Below are 21,997 nucleotides of genomic sequence, written 5' to 3'. Positions count from 1 at the left end.
GCATGCTGATATGTGAACATGTTGTTTTCTGGCCTCCATCAGTGCCCAAATCTATGAGAACCTCATATCAAATTTTCCTCTATTATATCCTGTGAGAGTATCAATGTAAATTCAAACGTAAAACTACTACTTGAGTTCATAATAAGCACTCTGACCCTATTTGGCTAACTTAAATATTTCTTCCACTTTATTTTTATTTTGTTATGTCATTTCTTTTTTTTTTTTTTTGATTTTTGGGCCACACCCGGTAATGCTCAGGGGTTACTCCTGGCTATGTGCTCAGAAGTTGCTCCTGGCTTGGGGGACCATATAGGACACCGGGGGATCGAACCGCGGTCCGTCCAAGGCTAGCGCAGGCAAGGCAGGCACCTTACCTTTAGCGCCACTGCCCGGCCCCTGTTATGTCATTTCTTTTAGTTTTAGACTTTGTCTTTGAAATCGAAAGATTTCAAATATGTAAAAATTCTATTTTGGTTATTCATATTTAAAAATGAGATAATAAAAATGACAAGAAGCTCTGTCAATAAGATTGGATGTAGAGAGTGAGTAAGAAATGGCTGCATGTGGGGGTTTCCAGGCAGAGTGCTGATTGCTCTACCTGCAGAGTCTCCACCCGGCTGTGCTTCTTCTGAGGAAACTGAGGACCTGAAGGGAGCCCTGTCCTACTCTTCTCTGTCTTTCCTGAACTCTGGAAGCTCTCCTCAGAGCCCTGGGAAGCGAACTCCAAAAAAACTGAAGCTACCCAGCAAGTGAGTGAGTAAGAAATGGCTGGATGTGGGGGTTTCCAGGCAGAGTGCTGATTGCTCTACCTGCAGAGTCTCCACCTGGCTGTGCTCCTTCTGAGGAAACTGAGGACCTGAAGGGAGCCCTGTCCTACTCTTCTCTGTCTTTCCTGAACTCTGGAAGCTCACCTCAGAGCCCTGGGAAGCAAACCCCCCAAAAACTGAAGCTACCCAGCAACTCTCCTCAGAGTCTTGGGAAGCGACCCCAAAAATACAGCATTCTGAAGCTGCCAAGCAAGTGAGTGAAAACTACGCCTGTCCAGTGGGGCCCGACTGTGAAAAACTGTGAGTGCTGCCTGTGTGTGTCTCTCTACTATCCTGCTGCGTGAACCTCTTGAGAGTGGGCTGAAAAGAGGCTCCAGAAGGCACTTAGCTCCACTTCGCTACGCAGCCATGCGCTCTTTCTAAAAAAATAACACCATCACAAGAAGAAAAAAAACACACTAAGAACTGTGTTGGATCACAGAAGCAAGAACTTCTCTCCAGACTGTCTTCTCTGCTGCGTGCTCGGGCCTAAGATTTGATCCTGTGTGAGGCTTCATCCACGGAGGACTCCCCTACCTTGGAGGCAAGTCAGCCCATCCAAAAAGGGCGAGCCAGAGAAGTGTGCTGCCTGCATCATATAACCAATGAATACCACCACAACACGTAGAAAAACCCACAATACAAGTGTGACAATGGGGAAACAACGCAGGCCAGCATCAGACATAGAGAATGAAGATGACAATTCTGATGACCAGTTAATGACCAACCAACTAATCAACCTCTCAGATAAGGACTTTAGAGTAGCAATATGGAAGATGCTCAAAGACCTCCAAAAAACCATGGATAGAGTGGGACAGAACACTAATAATAATCAAGAAAATATGAAGAAAGAAATCACAAAACTCCAAACTGAAATAACATGTCAACTAACAGGCCTGAAAAAGTCAGTAAATGAAGTGAATGACAAAATGGATAAGCTCTGGGACAGGGTATCAGAAGCTGAGAATAGACTTGGTGCTGTGGAAGATGAGATACATAACAATTACATACAGCAGGAGAGATTGGAAAAAAAACTTAAAGCAAATGAACAGACAATGGAAAAATTAGTCAAATAATGGGAACAGATGAAAATAGAAGTCTATGATAAGATCAACAGAAACAACTTAAGAATTATTGGAGTCCCAGAGACCCAGGAAGAAAATTTCCAGGAAGAATCAACGGTCAAGAACATCATTAAAGAGAAACTTCCAGAGCTAAAGAATATATGTGATCAAATCCTGCATGCTCGAAGAGTACCAACCAAAAGAGACCCAAGAAAAACCACCCCAAGACACATCCTAGTCACAATGACAAATCCCACAGATAGAGACAGAATTCTGAAAACAGCAAGATCAAAAGGGGAAATTACATTCAAGCAAGCATCCTTGAGATTTACAGCAGACCTGTCACCAGAAACACTCAATGCCAGAAAGCAGTGGTGGGATATTGTGACAAGACTGAATGAAATGAATGCTTCATCTAGAATACTGTACCCAGCAAAACTCACTTTCCGGTTTGATGGAAGAATACATGGTTTCACAGACAAAAAACAGCTCAGAAACTTTATAGACTCAAAACCAGTCTTAAGAGAAAAACTGAAAGACCTAATTTAAGACAAGACTAACCAAAAGACACACCAAATTTCGATATAAAGATGGCATTAAATCCCAGGACAATTCTTTCTCTCAACGTCAATGGACTAAATGCACCAGTTAAGAGACACAGAGTGGCTAAATAGATCAAAAAACTCAATCCAACCTTCTGCTGCCTACAAGAAACGCACCTGAATAGTCAGAACAAACATAGACTCAAAATAAAAGGCTGGAGAAAAATTATCCAAGCAAACAACACCCATAAGAAAGCTGGAGTGGCCATACTAATATCAGATAATGCAAACTTTATACTCAGGAAGGTTGTAAGGGACAAAGAGGGACATTTTATATTAATCAAGGGGTATGTAGAGCAGAAAGAAATAACTCTCCTAAACATATATGCACCAAATAAGGGGCCAGCAAAATATTTAAAACAACTGTTGACAAATCTGAAAAACAATATCAATAACAACACAATAATTGTGGGGGACCTCAACACTGCTTTGTCAACATTGGATAGGTCAACCAGACTGAAACCCAACAAGAATATACTAGACCTGAGGAGAGAAATGGAAGAAAGAGCCTAGTGGATATATATAGGACACTCCATCCCCAGAAACCTGGATACACATTCTTCTCCAATGTACATGGGACATTCTCCAGGATAGACTACATGCTGGCACATAAAACATACCTCCATAAGATCAAGAGGATAGAAATTTTGCAGACTACCTTCGCTGACCACAAGGCTTTGAAATTATTTATGAATTCCAAAGGGACTCAGAAGAAAAACTTTAACACCTGGAAGTTAAACAACCTCATGCTCAATAACCAGTGGGTCCGAGATGAAATCAAGGAGGAAATCAAAAGGTTCCTGGAAACAAATGACAATAAAGACACAAACTATCAGAACTTATGGAACACAGCAAAAGCAGTACTGAGAGGAAAGTTTATAGCTTTGCAAGCACACATCAGGAAGGAAGAAGGAGCTTACCTGAGTAGCTTAATGACACAGCTAATAGAACTAGAAAGTACTCAACAAAAGGACCCAAAAATAGGAAGACAGAAGGAAATAACAAAGCTGAGAGCAGAAATCAATGAAGTGGAAACCCAAAAAACAATCCGAAAGATCAACGAAAGCAGAAGTTGGTTCTTTGAAAAAATAAACAAGATTGATAGACCACTGGCAAACCTAACAAAGAAAGAAAGAGAGAGAAACTTGATAACTCGTATTAGGAATGAAAAAGGAGAGATCACTACTGATATGACAGAGATTCAAAGGGTAATCAGAAACTACTTTGAAAAACTCTACGCCACTAAAAATGAGAACCTGGAAGAAATGGATAAATTCTTGGACTCTTATAATCTTCCACGGTTGAAGGAAGAGGATGTAGCATATCTAAACACCCCCATCACCATTGATGAAATAAAAATGGTAATCAAAAGTCTGCCCAAAAACAAAAGCCCAGGCCCAGATGGATTCACTAATGAATTCTATCAAACTTTCCAAGAGGAACTACTACCAATCCTGGCAAGACTCTTTCATGAAATTGAACAAGTGTAAACACTCCCAAATAGCTTTTATGAAGCCAACATCACCTTGATACCTAAACCAGACAGAGATGCTACGAAAAAAGAAAATTACAGACCAATATCGCTGATGAATGCAGATGCAAAGATCCTCAACAAAATCCTGGCAAATAGGATTCAATACCTCATTAAGAAGATCATCCACTACGATCAAGTAGGTTTCATCCCAGGAATGCAAGGATGGTTTAACATCCATAAGTCTATCAACATAATACACAACATCAACAACAAGAAAAATAAAAACCACATGATCATATCAATAGATGCAGAGAAAGCATTTGATAAGGTCCAACACCCATTCTTGATCAAAACTCTCAGCAAGATGGGAATGGAAGGAACCTTTCTCAATATTGTTAAGGCCATCTACCACAAGCCAGTGGCAAATATTATCCTCAATGGAGAAAAACTAAAAGCCTTCCCTCTAAATTCTGGCACAAGACAAGGCTGTCCTCTCTCACCACTCCTATTCAACATAGCACTGGAAGTACTTGCTATAGCGATTAGGCAAGAAAAAGATATCAAGGGAATCCAGATAGGAAAGGAAGAAGTCAAGCTCTCACTGTTTGCAGATGACATGATGCTCTACTTAGAAAACCCTAAAGACTCTACCAAAAAGCTTCTAGAAACAATAGACTCATATAGCAAGGTGGCAGGCTACAAAATCAACGCACAAAAATCAATGGGCTTTCTATACCCCAATAGTAATAAGGAAGAAATGGACATTAAGAAAACAACCCCATTCACAATAGTGCCACACAAACTCAAATATCTTGGAATCAACTTGACTAAAAATGTGAAGGACCTATACAAAGAAAACTATAAAACTCTGCTCCAAGAAATAAGAGAGGACACGCGGAAATGGAAACACATACCCTGCTCATGGATTGGCAGGATTAACATCATCAAAATGGCAATACTCCCCAAGGCATTATACAGATTCAACGCTATCCCTCTAAAGATACCCATGACATTCTTCAAAGAAGTGGATCAGGCACTTTTGAAATTTGTTTGGAACAATAAACACCCTAGAATAGCTAAAGCAGTCATTGGGAAAAAGAATATGGGAGGAATTACTTTCCCCAACTTTAAACTTTACTACAAAGCAATAGTTATCAAAACAACATGGTATTGGAATAAGGACAGACCCTCAGATCAGTGGAATAGGCTTGAATACTCAGAAAATGTTCCCCAGACATACAATCACCTAATTTTTGATAAAGGAGCAGGAAATCCTAAATGGAGCAAAGAAAGCCTCTTCAACAAGTGGTGCTGGCACAACTGGCTAGCCACTTGCAAAAAATTGAACTTAGACCCCTAGTTAACATCATGTACGAAGGTAAAATCCAAATGGATTAAAGACCTCGATATCAGACCCCAAACCATAAGATATATAGAACAACACATAGGCAAAACTCTCCAGGACATGAGACTACAGGCATCTTCAAGGAGGAAACTGCACTCTCCAAGCAAGTGAAAGCAGAGATTAACAGATGGGAATATATTAAGTTGAGAAGCTTCTGCACCTCAAAGGAAATAGTGCCCAGGATACAAGAGCCACCCACTGAGTGGGAGAAACTATTTACCCAATACCCATCAGATAAGGGGCTAATCTCTAAAATATACAAGGCACTGACAGAAATTTACAAGAAAAAAACATCTAATCCCATCAAAAAAAGGGGAGAAGAAATGAACAGACACTTTGACAAAGAAGAAATACAAATGACCAAAAGACACATGAAGAAATGCTCCACATCACTAATCATCAGGGAGATGCAAATCAAAACAACAATGAGATACCACCTCACACCACAGAGAATGGCACACATCACAAAGAATGAGAACAAACAGTGCTGGCGGGGATGTGGAGAGAAAGGAACCCTTATCCACTGCTGGTGGGAATGCCGTCTAGTTCAACCTTTATGGAAAGCAATATGGAGATTCCTCCAAAAACTGGAAATCGAGCTCCCATACGATCCAGCTATACCACTCCTAGGAATATACCCTAAGAACACAAAAATACAATACAAAAATCCCTTCCTTACACCTATATTCATTGCAGCACTATTTACCATAGCAAGACTCTGGAAACAACCAAGATGCCCTTCAACAGACGAATGGCTAAAGAAACTGTGGTACATATACACAATGGAATATTATGCAGCTGTCAGGAGAGATGAAGTCATGAAATTTTCCTATACATGGATGTACACAGAATCTATTATGCTGAGTGAAATAAGTCAGAGAGAGAGAGAGAAACACAGAATGGTCTCACTCATCTATGGGTTTTAAGAAAAATGAAAGACATTCTTGCAATAATAAATTTCAGACACAAAAGAGAAAAGAGCTGGAAGTTCCAGCTCACCTCAGGAAGCTCACCACAAAGAGTGATGAGTTTAGTTTGAGAAATAACTACATTTTGAACTGTCCTAATATTGAGAATGTATGAGGGAAATGCAGAGCCTGTTTAGAGTACAGGCAGGGGTCGGGTGGGGAGGAGGGAGATTTGGGACATGGGTGATGGGAATGTTGCACTGGTGATGGGTGGTGTTCCTTTTATGACTGAAACCCAAACACAATCAGTATGTAATCAAGGTATTTAAATAAAAAAAAAAGATTGGATGTAGAGTGTGGTAGCTTTTTATAAAATTGTAAAGACAATTTTATAATTAGTCAGCAGTCCTTTATATAAGGGTTTCTCAATCGCCTTTCCTCTTGCGTTCGAAGTTGGTATAAGGTACAGAAGGAGTGAAGTGGGTAAGCACAGTGATATAGGATGCATGAATACATTGCTTTTCACCAATAGTCATGTAATTCTATTCATGTCAAGACAATGTTTCATTCCCAGCCATCTCTCTGAGTACATAGCTTTTCTGACTATTTAATATGCTTCTGATCATCTGGGAGGAGGAGTTCTTTGACAATGCAGGATAGTAGGAGTTTGAGGGTCTAATCCCTTCTTGATAAATATTTTCACATAATTCCCATTCTAGCTCTAAAATTCACATGTGGTACCCAGTTTTTAAACATTACTAAAATACTACAAAATAAAAATCATATACCCTTATTCAGTCAAGAAACAGGAACTGTAATAGATATGTGAGCAGGAAAAAATAGAATCAATAACTATAGAAGACAACTCTGACTTGTAGAACAAAGGGACAGTGAGTTGAAAGTAGAGAGAATTGAGAACTCATTTAAGACTCCCTCTCAGGCCTCAAGACAAACTTAGATTGTGCTCAATGGTCAAGAAGTAAGTATCATAGGAACCTGCAAACCAGACATGATGAAGATAGTTGCCAGAGGGTGCAGAATGGAACTGATGGCTGAAGGTGGCCCAAGGTAAAGTTACTGGGCCTCCTACCTACAGAACTTCTGGATCTTACACTAAAGTGTCCCTCTAAAGTGCTCTATTGACAAAGTCTAACAGAAAGCCCACTGACCAAAAGATAAATGCTTAAAGATACACCAGCTCCAACATAAAGCAGAACTGAAACAAGAGGTGGATTTGAAATTGAAAGATAAATTTCCTTTTCTCACCCCACCTCCTATTTTTAGAGGCTTTCAAGCTTGACTCCTTCATTTCTATGCCACTTGTCATTCTCCTATCAACTCTCTAAATAGAGTAAACCTCGAGTTACAAGTCATTTCCTAGTCTCTTCAAAAATAATTTACATGCCTCTAAAGACTGTATTTATATATTTATATTTTGGAAAATAATTTTTCTTAGCTGTACCATCAGGCAATCTCCCACTTACTGCCTTAACTATTATCAAATGTGACAGTCTTCAGAGAAAATAGTCGACCTTATCTATCCTTTTCTACCTCACTGCCTCACTATTATGAACCTAATAAAATTGCTCTATTAAACATACATGAGTACAAACTTTTGTTTCTAGTGGCTATAGCCATAGTACAACAACAGGGAACTTGACTTGTGCACTCTAGATGAGAAGCCAATCTCTGGCACAACATATGGTCCCCTGAGCACACCACCAAGTGGAATGAGCAGTCAGAATTAGCCCAACTGCAGGTTGGGGCCCAAAAAACCAAAGTTGCTTTTTATTCTTCTCTCAAAAATTCACAATGTGTTTTATTCATTTGGTACTTTTGTATCTGAAGTATCTGGATCCCAGAAAAGTTGTCTTACAAATCCATGCTATGTATTCAAAAGAGAAAAATGCAGAAATACAACTAAGTCAATGTGAGTTCATCTTTCATCTCGTCTTACTATCAAAACACCTCATTCTTTAATGAAGTAAAAAATTTTTCATCTTATTCCTCTAGTGAGCATATTACCTGTTACTCTTAATATATGTTACCATGAAATAAATTTCTAATAATTATACATATTTTTATTTTTAAAAGCCTATACTTACCAATTCAGGGATATCTTTTACTTTCAGAGGAACTTGAATTAAACCCAAATGAGTCCTGAAACTAAGAGAATCACCATTTTCATAATTTGGGTTGCGAAGATTAATTAATACCTTTAAAAACAAATCCAACAAAATTGGTTAGTTTCTTTAAAGGATGCTAACACTTAAACTATTGTCTGTGATATCTTGGTATATCACCACAAAAGAAGCAGCTATTTGAGGCTACACATATCTTATAATTATATCCTAAAATACTATAAAATTATATTTTGCAAGATTAAAATACCATAAAAACACTTATAATTAGGATGGTTAAATATTCAAACTAATTATTATAGGAAAAAACATTTAAAAAGTTAAGAATTTAGTAAAAATGAACAGTACAAGGACCAAACAGCCATCTGTACATTGAGTGGAAATAAAAAATAATCAAACTTAAACACCAAACCCAAAGTCATCAACAACAGCAGAATTGATACCCTATCTACAACAAGCTATACATAGAGGGGAGCAGTTACACTAGCACTGTGAAAGACAAAGGAGGGAGATATGGGACACATGCTGGGAAAAGGGTGGGGGGAGGACAACCCTGGTGGTGGGAATGGACCTGATTCATTATCACTATGTACCTTCAATATTACTGTGAAAGATTCGTTATTCATTTTTTGATTACAATAAAAATTATTATTTTTAAAAAATAATGTAGTTAGAAAATATTTAATTATAACAAAAAAAACTATTTGATTATAATATCTTATTTAAGGAAGGTAAATTTTTTAATTGTACTACTTATCAGAGAAAAATATAAAACCAAGACTAGCCCTTTGATAAACAGATGTTTAAACAAGGATGTTAGAAGTTTTTCTAAAAAAAAATTATTATAAGGTATCCATGTTAAAAAACAGAGCATTTTTGTGGCCAAACTAATAAATATGAAAGACCATTTACATATTTTTCTCTTCATAATTAAATAGAATAAAGACAGTATTAGAAGTCTATATATTCTTTAGTCTAGGAAACTTGCTTCTATACAGAAATAAAGATATTTGGAAAGAAAGTGCAAAAAGAATGTAATGAAATGTTGATTATAGTAGAATATAAAACAACTTAAATATTTCATTAAAATAAATTTCTGAAATAAATTAGGGTCAATTCATACATGGTATACTGTTTCTTAAAATATAGATATTGATATGAAAACATAACATCTTGAATTTTTTTAATGGTAGCATTTGTTGCCTGTGTAAAAATAATTATGGGCAATTTTTGTGGGCAACTTCTCTTAAATACTTTCTAATTATTCTAACAATATGCATCTGAGTGAAATAAAAATTATTTTAAAAATATTTTAAATTGGAGCTCTCAAGAAAAACAAACCAAAAGAGTAGGTTCTGATGACAAAAACATTGTCATAGTTGGAAACAGCCTTAATCAACTGGTAATTAATGGCTGATAAAATAGAATACTTTTATGCTAAAATTTCCAAAATTATAAACACTAAATTGAAACTAAAAGTATCACTAGCCCTTATATTTAGCAAAGAATTAATAGTGTTAAATTCAAATTAATGTAAACAAGCACATTTTTCCTGAATTACACAAATAGAGCATAACACTACATGAGAAATTCACAAATAAAACAGAAAACAAAGAGTAGGAATACATGGAAATGAAAAGAATAAAACAGAACCAAAAAACAATAATGAAAATAACTATAGGAAATGTTATAGATTGAAAGAGGAATCTCAGCATAAATCACAAAAGAATCAATTCAGCATTGAGTCTTAGGGAAGAAATCTAGTTAAAATAATAAGGCAAAATAATATATCTTATTATATGAAATAATAAGACATTTCTGCCCTTAAGTGCTAGAAAAGGAAAACCTTTTAAAAAATTAAGGCAGGGCCCGGAGAGATAGCACAGTGGTGTTTGCCTTGCAAGCAGCCGATCCAGGACCTAAGGTGGTTGGTTCGAATCCCGGTGTCCCATATGGTCCCCCGTGCCTGCCAGGAGCTATTTCTGAACAGACAGCCAGGAGTAACCCCTGAGCACCACTGGGTGTGGCCCCAAAACAAAACAAAACAAAACAATTAAGGCAAAGGATACCATCAACCAAAAAAGGGCAGATTCTGACAACTTACCATCTCATTAAAGAACAAAGTCCAAAAGAAAATAATTTCTAACAATGAATGCTGAAAAACTGATGTGAGACCCCCATGTTCAAAATACTGATAAAATAAAATAAAATAAAATACAAGAGATTAATTTATCATCTGTGCATTTATTTTATTATCATGCTAAGTCCTTTTTTTCAGTTCAGTTTATTTTATTTTATTTTATTTTATTGGTTTTTTTGGGCCACACCCAGTGGCTCTCAGGGCTTACTCCTAGCTCTGTGTTCAAAAATTGCTCCTGGCAGGTTCAGGGGGCCATATGGAATGTAGGGGATCAAAACTGAGTTGGTCCCAGTTGGGTCTGTGCAAGGCAAACAAACCAACCTCCTGTGCTATTGCTCTGACCCCCAGAGATTGGTTAATTCAGACATAGAGCTGAGGGCCCAAAAGTCAGAGAGAGTTGGATTATTGATCATGGAGTAGGCAAACGATTTATATCTTTTCAGTCCTCCTAATCAAGAATGGTGCTAAGTCCCTTTTGGAGAAGGTAGTTAAGCACTGAATTAATTTGCGCTAGTCTATAGTAGCTGTCTGCCTATTTTCAGATCTACATGATCTAGTTGTGCTCTCATCATTGATGTGATGGGATGGAATATACCATTCATGTAAAACATACATTTAAATGCCCCCCCCCGGGGCACAGCATATAAATTTATTTCCATTATGGATTAATAATGTACAAATTACAATTAACAATGTACAACTAAAGTTATTCAATAAGACGGTGAGGAGGGAGAAAAGGTATACTGTATGGTGCTGGGGGTTAGAAGCAAAGGGAAATAACTGAAATAAAATAGAAATGTAAAAATTGGGACTTTGTACCTGATATAATCAGTAAAGTGAGGGTATAAAAGACCCCTTGGAAAATGTTGGCCTTGTTCCAAAGACTAAGAGATCTTGTTTATGTCTTGGTGGTTCATGATCCAAAGACAAAATTGCATCCTGTACAAATGAGAAAGGCCTTCCATCGTGTTCAAGTGTCTCTGTTTTACATGGACTTTCTTTTTGTTGTTGGAAGAAACCTAATGTGGTAGCCCCTGTGAAGTCCAGTGAGTCTTATGACGATCTGACTCAAGGTTGTCCAGGCAATGACCAAATCAGTATGAGATGACCCTGCACTTGTAGAGCAGGCATCCAGCGAGAAGGTCAGTAATGAGCGAAGTATTTTATGATTAAAAAAAAGAAAGCTTTGTCAAGAGCAAAGCAGGAAATGGCTAGAAGTTTCAAGTGGTGGTGGCATAACAATCTGGAAGGATTTGCTGGGGTGGCATTTAAGCAAAGACATTAAGGATGAAGGTATGTGAAGGCCAATGAGAATGGGAATGGTAGGTGACAGCAGGCAGAGAAAATACACAGAAAAGGCCTGCATGAGAGAAGGAAGCTGACGAAGCAAAAGGCAAAGTACTTAGATAAGAATCAAAAGTGGGGGCCAGAGTGAAAGCACAGTGGTAGGACATTTGCCTTGCATGCTATCAACCCCGGACAGACCCAAGTTCAATCCCCAGCATCCCATATGATCCCAGAGCCTGCTAGAAGTAACCCCTGAGCACTGCTGGGTATGGCCCCAAAACCAAAAAGAAAAAGTCAAACGTAATTAATTCAGAGAGATAATGGGGTGTTGAATGAAACAGTGTTTTACACCACTGGCTTGGCTTTAATTTTGAACAAGATTGAGTTGAAAAGTCACCAGATACCAAAGGAGTGATTTATTCTGAAAAGCACTTAAAGAGCTTCCTTTGAATTTATGCTAAGAACATTCTAGGCAAAGGTCAGGGAGTCACAGAAAGATCAGTTAGAAGCAGACAAAAGAGGGTAACTTGAACCAGGGAGGTAGCAATGGTGGTGATAAAATTGGGGAGATTTCTGGTCTATTTTGATGAACCGCTAATAGGATTTGTTAATGGATTACATGTAAGGACTGAACTGAAGAAAATGAATTCAAATAATGGTTTGAACTGTCTGCTAAAGAGTTCTACTTGGAAGATTGCTACGGTTCTCAAACTTAATTACTTTCCTCACATTCACCAGTGGACATGTTCCTTCTCCCATATGCTCCAGGGGACAGACCTACCTACCCACAGCCAGCACAAGCAAGTTATCTCTTCATGATTAATTTTGGGAAGAAAAGTGCATCTTTTTCTTTTTCTGATAGTACCCACATCTAAATAGTTCCACAACCCTCCTTAAAATCTATTTTAAATTTGTTGAATTCTTTCCATTTCCAAAGCTGTCCTTTTAAACACAGACCTTGATCAAGTCTTATCTGGACTACCAAAACAAACAAACAAAAAAAAGCCTAAAATAAAAAGATCATTCAATTTCTTTATATACCAGGCAGCATTCAGTCAAAATTTCCAATCTTCATATACTTGCTTCCAGTCTTCCCACACTCCAGAATATTTTTCAAAGACATTTCCAAACACAAATGGATCATGTCATTCCTGTTTCAATGACTCGAAGGATCTTAAATAGTAATATTATTGTCTGGAGATACTATCTATTCTTTCACACTTTCCCAAAGAACTTACCTCAAGAAAATCCTTAGGTGCATAAACAGGTCTGAAGAGGCTTAAATCTAAAATTAATGAAAAAATTAAAACAAAATTTCAGATATTATACCAATGCCAGTAAATAATGATTCATAAATTGCTGTGCAGCTAGATGAATTCCAACACAGGCAGAGAAATAAACCATTACTTGTCATATATGCACTAACTAATGAGAACACAAAAATGAGATAGTCCATCCCCATGACATCCTAGAAGACATCTGGAGGAAATGTGTGTCTGCCTTTCATAAATCTAGACATTATTTATAACTGAATTCCTAAAGGTAAAAAAAATATAAAAGATCTACAGGAGAATTTTCAAAGTATTTATAATATAATATAATATAATATAACATAACATATTCTTTTGGGGGCCACATGTTTACTCCTGGCTTAGAGCTCAGGAATCAGACTAGAAATATTCAGGGAAACATATCAAATGGCAGGGTCAGCCACACGTAAGGCTCTGGCCCCAAAACAACATATTCATAATGAATTTCTCGGTAATTTCAATCTGTTCACCTTATTGAGCTTATAATACCCTGTTTCCTCTATCACAGCATGTACCAAATTATATACATCATGTATCCAGGTGCCTGCAATTTTTTCCTGAGAGCTAGATTTTGTACATGTCTTGCTTCTGAAATTGCATACATCTACTGATCACAGTAAATGACATCTAATTGTCACTTATATATTTGCAAAACTGACTGACCCAGGGCCAGAGCTATAGTAAAGTGGATAAGAGATTTGAGTTGCATAAAGTCTATCCTTGTTTGATCCCTGGCACTCCATACAGTAGCCAAGAATTGCCAGGAGTAATTCCTGAATGTAGAGCCAAGAATAATACTGGAGCACTTCTGGGTGAGGCCCAAATACAAAACAAAACAAAAACCTGATTAGCTCAATTTTAAACATTAAGTACACCAAAATAAATGATAAAAGCCAGGATTCTTGAAACATTTTATTACTCTATTCATGTTTGACACTGAAATGCAGTTAAGCCTAAAAAATATTTACCTTGGGTTCAAGCAATCTACTTTTTAACAAAAATATTTTTAAATGCTGCTTTAAAAAAATTCTTGACAACTAAAGAGCCAAATAAATGGACTAAAGACATGCTTTAATGTAAAAGGCCCTGGTTTGATCTGTGGCAACACAGAATCTGAGTACTCCCAGGAACAGCCCTGGACACCAAGCCTGTAGTAAAACCTGAGTAATAGTTGGTGAGATCTCCTCACCAAAATCAAAGCAAAATTAAAAAATGATAATTAACTAAAATATCCTGAAATAATAGAAAACAAAGACCAAACAGGAATTTTTGAACTGTAAAGTTGAAGTTAAAACAGACAAAACAGGCCCGGAGAGATAGCACAATGGCGTTTGCCTTGCAAGCAGCCGATCCAGGACCTAAGGTGGTTGGTTTGAATCTCGGTGTCCCATATGGTCCCCCGTGCCTGCCAGAAGCTATTTCTGAGCAGACAGCCAGGAGTAACCCCTGAGCGCTGCTGGGTGTGGCCCAAAAACCAAAAACCAAAAAAAAAAAAAAAAACAAAAACAAAAAAAAACAGACAAAACAGATAACTATAAACTAGCAGAATAGGGAAGAGAACTATCTTTCCAAAATAATTGTTTATGTTACTGCTTCAGATTTATAATTAAGAAGGAAACTATTTACCCTCTCCTATATTTTAATAAAAGATATTCAAATACCTGGTTCATCAGTTCCCATTTCATTCCATTTATTGAGAAGTTCTTTCTGTTCCATTACTGGCCTCTAAAAAAGGAGAATTTTAAAATTGGTTTCATTTCATGAAGTTCAGCAGTGCAAATGAAAAATACAAATCAACAACTGATCTAAAACTTTCAATAAGCTACCATATTTAAGGAAAAATAACTTTTTATTACAGACAGTAAACTAGATTTGGAATTATACTTAAAGGATTATTACTTAACTACTATTTTATATATCTAATCTCAACTCGGTTAGAATATGGTGCTAATAATCTAAAAAAATGAAGGTCAACAGTCTATACTGGCCAGTAAGTTTCACAAAGAGATACTGCTCCTCAGCCACATACTACTTCTCTTACCCCATCCAGCAATCTCAGAAATGCATCGCAAGGGGGGCTGGCCAAGAGAGTGTGACTGTGAGACAGTGGCATCATCTTCCTATATGAAAGACAGTATATTATACAATACTACACATGTAGACAGTATTTTATAGCAATTCATCCTTTTTTTAAGCCATCCTACTGGTGCCTCCAGTGATTTGTCCTTGGATATTACACAAAATGTATCCCTATCTCCTGTCCAGAAGTAGGGCATGAACAGCACATAGGGAGAATAAAGACAATAAATAAATAAACTTATTCTCTCCCTCTTGTAAGCAAATATAGAAAATCCAGAGCATGTACCTTATTCTCCTTTGTCTCCCTCCCTGCTAAAGGCCCAGAGTAAAAGATAAATATTGAGCACTAGACGTAAATAAATCTAATGCTGCTAGATTTAAACAGTTTTACAGAGAGAAGAAAAATGATTGCTGTGTATTCTCTATGTTAAACACTGAAAAATGGCACCATTTTTGGCTATTACAAGCCAATTGAATTAAAAGTCCGCTTCAGTTTAAGAAATATGGTTATTTAATTAGCCAAAAAGTAAGATGAATATGAGTAATTAAAATTGCTGAAGTATATATATAATCTCCTTTACAGCCAGATCACTAAATGATCTATACCATAGACTGCTTATGTATTTTCAAGATAGAGGCTAATACAAAAAGAATTACAACAACAGACATTATAAAAATCTACACAGAATATACCCATAATTGTTATTTTATAGCTTTTTGTTTCAAAACTGATAAACTTTTATAAAGAAAGCATTATATATATTATATACATTATATACAACCTAACAGTTGTAACTTCATGATACATTCTAGCATTTGATTTATAATAAAATAATTCTATATTAAAAGTACCTTTCGTGCCAAGGGGATACTCAGTTCTGTGCACATACTATTTAAACTCTTCAAAATTCTTTTTTCCCAACTTCCCTGAAACAGAAAGAATAGCCTATTATTGTTTCTAAATAATTTTACTGGAATTTATTTAAAAATTAAAGATATGAGTTACATAATTGAGCTTAGTTATCTTCACTTATTCACTCAACAATTGACTATTGACTAAAATATTGACTACTGTGATTATATGACAGACATAGACATAGCCTTAGTGCTATACATAAAGTGATGAGTAAAAGAAAGTCTCAGTCCATTCTAGAGGAGGAATGAGAATAAAGAAAAATTCAATCATATTATGAGAACAATAGTAGGTAAAGAAATGGTAGGTTACATTTTAGCATTTTAATTCAAGAGTCCCATTAATGACTCAAAAATAAAATAGTTACAAACAAAATACCAAATGACACTTTCGATCATATACCTTGACAAGATACTCTGAAATATATTTGTTAGTTAAGCTCTAAAATAATAATTGTAATGGAATTTTTTTTTGGAATATTTTGGTTATTTTGTTTGTTTTGGGGTACACAGGAGTTACTCCTGGCTCTGCACTCTGGGATAATTTCTGGTAGGGCTTGGGGAAACATATGAGGTGCCAGAATAGAAGTGGGATCGAACACATGCAGGGCAAATGCCCTACCTGCTGTACTATCTTTCCAGATCCCCCAAGAAATATTGTTTGAATGAAAGCTATAAAGTAAAATGTAAATGATCCTAGTTCTTCAAAATACCAAAGATTTAACTTTACTTGTATTATAAGGAGAAAAATAGTTTAAAATTTTATGCCAAAAAGATATTAAGCAACAAAAAAAGTATTTTGAATGAAATAGGTTTTAAAAAATTATATAATTTTGCAAGTATTTATACATACACTTTTATTAATTTTGTCATGTATGTATATTAATCTCAATCACAAAATTGAAAATATGAAAGAAAATGTTTAAAAGAAAATAATGAGGGGCTGAAGTGACAGAACAGTGGGAAGGACATGTATTGCATATGGCTGACCTAGATTCTATCCCCAGCACCCATATGGTCCCTTGAGCCTGCAAGGAGTAATTTCTGAGCACAGAAACAGCAACTCTTGAGCAATGCCTTTGGGGCAGTGCTTTTGGCCTTTGGGCTACGGCCCAAAATCAAACAAACAAAAAACAGGAAAAGAATAAAATGAGAAAGAATTTTTAAGAACCAAAGCGATGCTGATCATCTTTATTTCATGATCACTTTTTCCTGTATTCTATGACTAAGGCGGGAATGTAGAAATAACTCAAACGAGAAAAAAAAAATAGGACTTAAAATTGAGAGAAGGAACGAAAAAAGAATGTTTAGTTCAGAGAAGTTTGTATTTTTTGAGGTAGAACAGTGAAAATGAGCTAGAATAGCTGAATTTTCAAATAAAAAGCGGTTGGCTCAATAAATATTTGTTCAGCATCTATTAAACACATACTAAAGCAGCATAGTTTAGTTCCTGGTTCCTAAGAAACACATCTTTTATTGTGTGATGGTGAACATAAGACATATCCAAACAATATAAATAGCAAGATTATAGCAAGATAATAAAGGGTTTTGTCAGCCCATATCATAAATCGCTGAAAGGACATTTTTAAAATGAGCAAATAATTAGAAAGGTAGAGATACCAAAACTCCTAGCTGTTAAATAAACATAGTACCCACCACTTCCTTTAAAACCTTAAAAGTTATGAAGAAAAAATGAACATAGTGGTTTGCATGTCTTCCTCACTTCCTGTGCCACCTCTAAGACACAAGAAGATTGCCACGACTTTTCTATAGTAGCACTAGACTCCTATACTATTACTTCTGTTTTCAACATATAGGAGCACCAAGAAAAAAATAATTGCTTCAAAATATCATTTAAAAAAGAATGGTTTTTACAAAAAGATATACAGAATGGATTTTGAAAAAAAAAATGAATGGTCTTTTAATTTTAAGTAGGAAGACATTACCTTTTACCCAAACCCATATCCTCTCCAAATGAAATTATTGTTGCCTTAAAATCAATTTCCCTAATAATTAGATTCTATCATATTAACCCAAAGTATTTAAGAATTTAAAAATAAGGCAATTTCTAAGCCATAGAGGCAAAAGAATCATTAAAAAACTGCCATTTTGTTGAAATCTTTAAATGGGCACTGGTTATCACTTTATTACTTCTTATTTTAAACAACTAAAGCCATAAAATAAATAGCAACATGCAAAAAATTATTTGGAAGTATAAAATTTTTAAATTTTATTTACCCTGATCCCCACAAAAATTAACCATTTAGATAATAGAAAGTGATTTTAACAGTTCTCTCTAGTCAGAATAATCTAAAAATATAATAATGTGCAAACAAAAAAAGAAATATTCAAAAAGTTGCAACAGTTAAAAGTAACACAATTAGCATTTTGTTCTTTTTCTTTATTCTAAGAATGTATATATAACTGGCATATATATAAATGCCTATACATAACATGGAATTAATTTTTAACTTTTTCAGTTTCACTTAAGAATATATTATATTCATTTTCTTACTTCATTTCTCAAAAAAATGGAATTTTTGGTACTATAGTACATTGTCTTTGGAGGTGTCACATTATATTTAAGTACACCTTTCTGCTACTATTTAGTCTTTTAAATTCCTCAATATCATCATGAATTTAATTGTCATTTCTCAAACTCTTTCCTTGAGATACAGTTCTAGAAGTGGAATTACTAGAAAGGAAGATGTGAATAGTTAACGGGAGGGAACTTTTTCATACATAAGTATTTAAACAATACTGATGGAGCATCTCCCCTGAGTCAAGTCAAATAAAATTGTGACTGATGCTGGGAGATACAATGAAAAGAGACACAAACTGCTCCAGAGAGCACAGAGTGAGGCTGGGGCAAGTCTCCTTCCCTCAGGGTTCTTCTCTGGACATCAAATATGCCATATATGTTGATAGAAAAAAGTACTAATTTTGTACAGAGGGACCCCACAGATATGTGGGATTGGCCCTAACGACCCAAGTAAGGTAAAATGGGGGGTAAAAATCTTGAGCTAAGAAATGAGTTCTTCAGGAGCAAGGAAAAGACCTTACAATGAAGAGCAGAAACTGTAATGAGATGTTTGTCCAGCTGTAGAGACAGGTATTCCAAGTAACCCTATTTTTTGGTAGTACTCCCAATTTTTATTCTTCTAAGGAGTTAGGAAACTTCTCACATACCTGCAGAATTTGAACCTAGCTTGACATAACCAAAGTGGCACACAGTTCTGAGTGGAGACCTGAACTTCTGAAAAGGCCCAAATACTGTGGGAGGAAATACTAAGACCCACCTCTATGAGGAACTGGGAGAACAGATTTGTAGCTGAGTCAAGTCTTTCAAAAAGAAGGCTGTGAAGAAGTTGGCCAAAATATACATCTGATTTAAAGGAAGACAGTTTTAGAGAGCAGCAACAGCAGAAGTGCAGGACCACCTGCGAGAACCACCAAAGAAGCCCAGTCTGATTAGTCAGAGTTTTGTGCTTCCAAGTGGGCAAAGGGGTGGCAGGATGGAAGGGCTTAGAGTGAGAAAACAGAAAATGGTTGGGAAGCAAAAGGAAAGTATGAAAGCTCTAGTCTGAATCTTGGATATAAGAAGACAAAGAGGCAGAAAAACCACTTAGGACAGGTATGAGATGCAATATAGAATAAAAGAAAAACATCATTCTTGTTATGAGCGAGAACACAGCAGTCATTGAGATGTCATAGCTTGAGTGTTTCTGGGCAGATGGTGCCTAAACTGCTTAAACCTACACTGCTAAGGGTAACTAATCTTATAGTATTGGCATGCATATTCAATTGCTAGATATTTTCAAAGCATTAAAATGATATCTACTACATAATCAGAGCTTTATGAGCTTACTAGGATTATTTCACAAGAAAATTAATGCACTTGTATTTATCACACTGCACATCAATTTTTTTAATACTGCTTTATCTAAAAGATATAGCTTAGGTAGGTGCCAGAGTAGTTTATAGATAAATAGAAGATTATGGTCAAGTAAATTTAAACACTGGATTAAACAAAATTAAAGTTTGTTACTGCAGAAGTTTTCTGAATCTTTATTATGCCGAAATATGGGGCTGGAGCAATAGCTCAGTGGTAGGGAGTTGCCTTGCACACGCAGATCCAGGACCAACCTGGTTCAAGTCCTGGCATCCCATGTGATCCCCCTAGCCAGAAGCAATTTCTGAGCACATAGCCAAGAGTAACCCTGAGCATCACCAGCTGTGGCCCAAAAACAAAACAAAAACAAAAAACAAACAACAAAAAATATACCAAAATATACTATAAACAAGAAAACTATAGAATACTAAATTAAAATTTAAAGTATAGTATATAGATCCATCCTGATAGGAAAAAACTGCTTCCCATTATATAGTTCTATATTATATAATAGTTATTTCATTAGCCAGTTCTCCAAAAAGGCAGAGCAGGGCCAGAGATATAGTACTAGGGTGCTTGACTTTGATGTAGAACCCGCTCTATATAAGATACCTCAAGCACCATCAGAAATAATTCCTCAGAGCCAAGAGTAAGCCCTATGAGGAGAAAAGAAAAACAACAACAACAACAAAAAAAAAAAAAAGAAAAGAAAGAAAGAAAAGAGAAAATAAAAGACAACACATAATTCATCCTTCCTCAAGTGTGGATTTTACCTAAAGCATAGTAAACAAAATGAGGGAAGAACTTTAAAGAGGAGAAATTTTACTAATATTATTGCAACCAGATGACCATTCAGCATCAACAGTGACAAATCATGCTGATAGCATGTTCCAATGCTGTGACAATAATTTGTACTTTATATCTGTTGTCATCCTCCCAAACTCCCCAACTCCAGTCTAATTAAGAAAAACATCAAATTCCAATGCATAAATATTCTATTAAATGCTTGGACAGCACTTCTCAAAATTGCTAATGTGATCTATAAACCAAGGAAAGCTTTAGAGACAGTCATAACTCAGAGGAATGTAAAGAGACATGACAACTAAATGCACTGTGATATCTAGGATAGAAAGAGTACATTGAATTAAAACTTGGGAATTCAGGGGGCTGGAGAGATAGCATGGAGGTAAGTGTTTGCCTTGCATGAAGAAGGACAGTGGTTCAAATCCCAGCATCCCATATGGTCCTCCGAGCCTGCCAGGAGCAATTTCTGAGCCAGGAGTTACCCCTGAGCGCTGCCGGGTGTAACCCAAAAACCAAAACAAAACCCAAACAAACAAACAAAAAAAACAAACAAACTCGGGAATCCAGATAAAATATGAACTTTAATTAAAAATAATGTATATATATTGCTTTAAAAATAATGTATATATTCGAGGGCAGTGCCCAAAATACATGAAAAAGGAACAACACAAACTCTTGACTACACATTATACCACAAAAAAAACCAGCAACACCAGAAACAGCAGCATAGAGAGAACAGGTATGTAATCAGCCTTCTACAAAAAAAGGCCCATAATAATCCCTTAGAGATCGTATACAGGATCACAGGTAAAGAATACCACGGGAAATCACTGACTCCAATGGAAACATCCCATAACACTATGTTTTAATGTCTTAATCTTACTATATTTAAAATAACCTCTCAGCTTTTCTGTCCACAGGCGTTCTTGGATACAAAGGATGGACAAACTAAGATGGCAGCCCAGGGCTCAGTCACACGAGATACCACAGCTTGCACTACGAGATGGTCCCGAGAAAACTCTTTAACATACACTTTATCTCTAGGTTATACCTTCTTTTAGGAATTGAAGCATGTGACCAGTCAGACCACGGACAGCAACTGTGATGTACAAACTTAAACTACAGGCCCTACTCATTGAACACATTCAAGCAAACTAGCATTCCCTTGCTATT

At 36.2% G+C, this 21,997-nt stretch overlaps 1 protein-coding gene across 1 annotated transcript in view; it reads right to left on the bottom strand.

Moving 5' to 3' along the window:
• TBC1D19 (TBC1 domain family member 19) overlaps nucleotides 1-21,997 on the bottom strand; it is a 186,461-nt gene that overhangs the window by 70,369 nt on the left and 94,095 nt on the right. Inside the window, exons 5-8 of the mRNA XM_049790236.1 lie at nucleotides 16,069-16,143; nucleotides 14,799-14,862; nucleotides 13,066-13,112; nucleotides 8,365-8,475 (exon numbers count right to left, since the gene is read on the bottom strand). Coding sequence (XP_049646193.1) covers nucleotides 8,365-8,475; nucleotides 13,066-13,112; nucleotides 14,799-14,862; nucleotides 16,069-16,143 — 297 coding nt within the window. The remainder of the gene's footprint in view (nucleotides 1-8,364; nucleotides 8,476-13,065; nucleotides 13,113-14,798; nucleotides 14,863-16,068; nucleotides 16,144-21,997) is intronic.

The sequence above is a fragment of the Suncus etruscus genome, chromosome 16 (genome assembly GCF_024139225.1).
Source record: "Suncus etruscus isolate mSunEtr1 chromosome 16, mSunEtr1.pri.cur, whole genome shotgun sequence".
Lineage (NCBI taxonomy): Eukaryota > Metazoa > Chordata > Mammalia > Eulipotyphla > Soricidae > Suncus > Suncus etruscus.
This window is presented reverse-complemented; position numbering and strand designations above follow the sequence as displayed.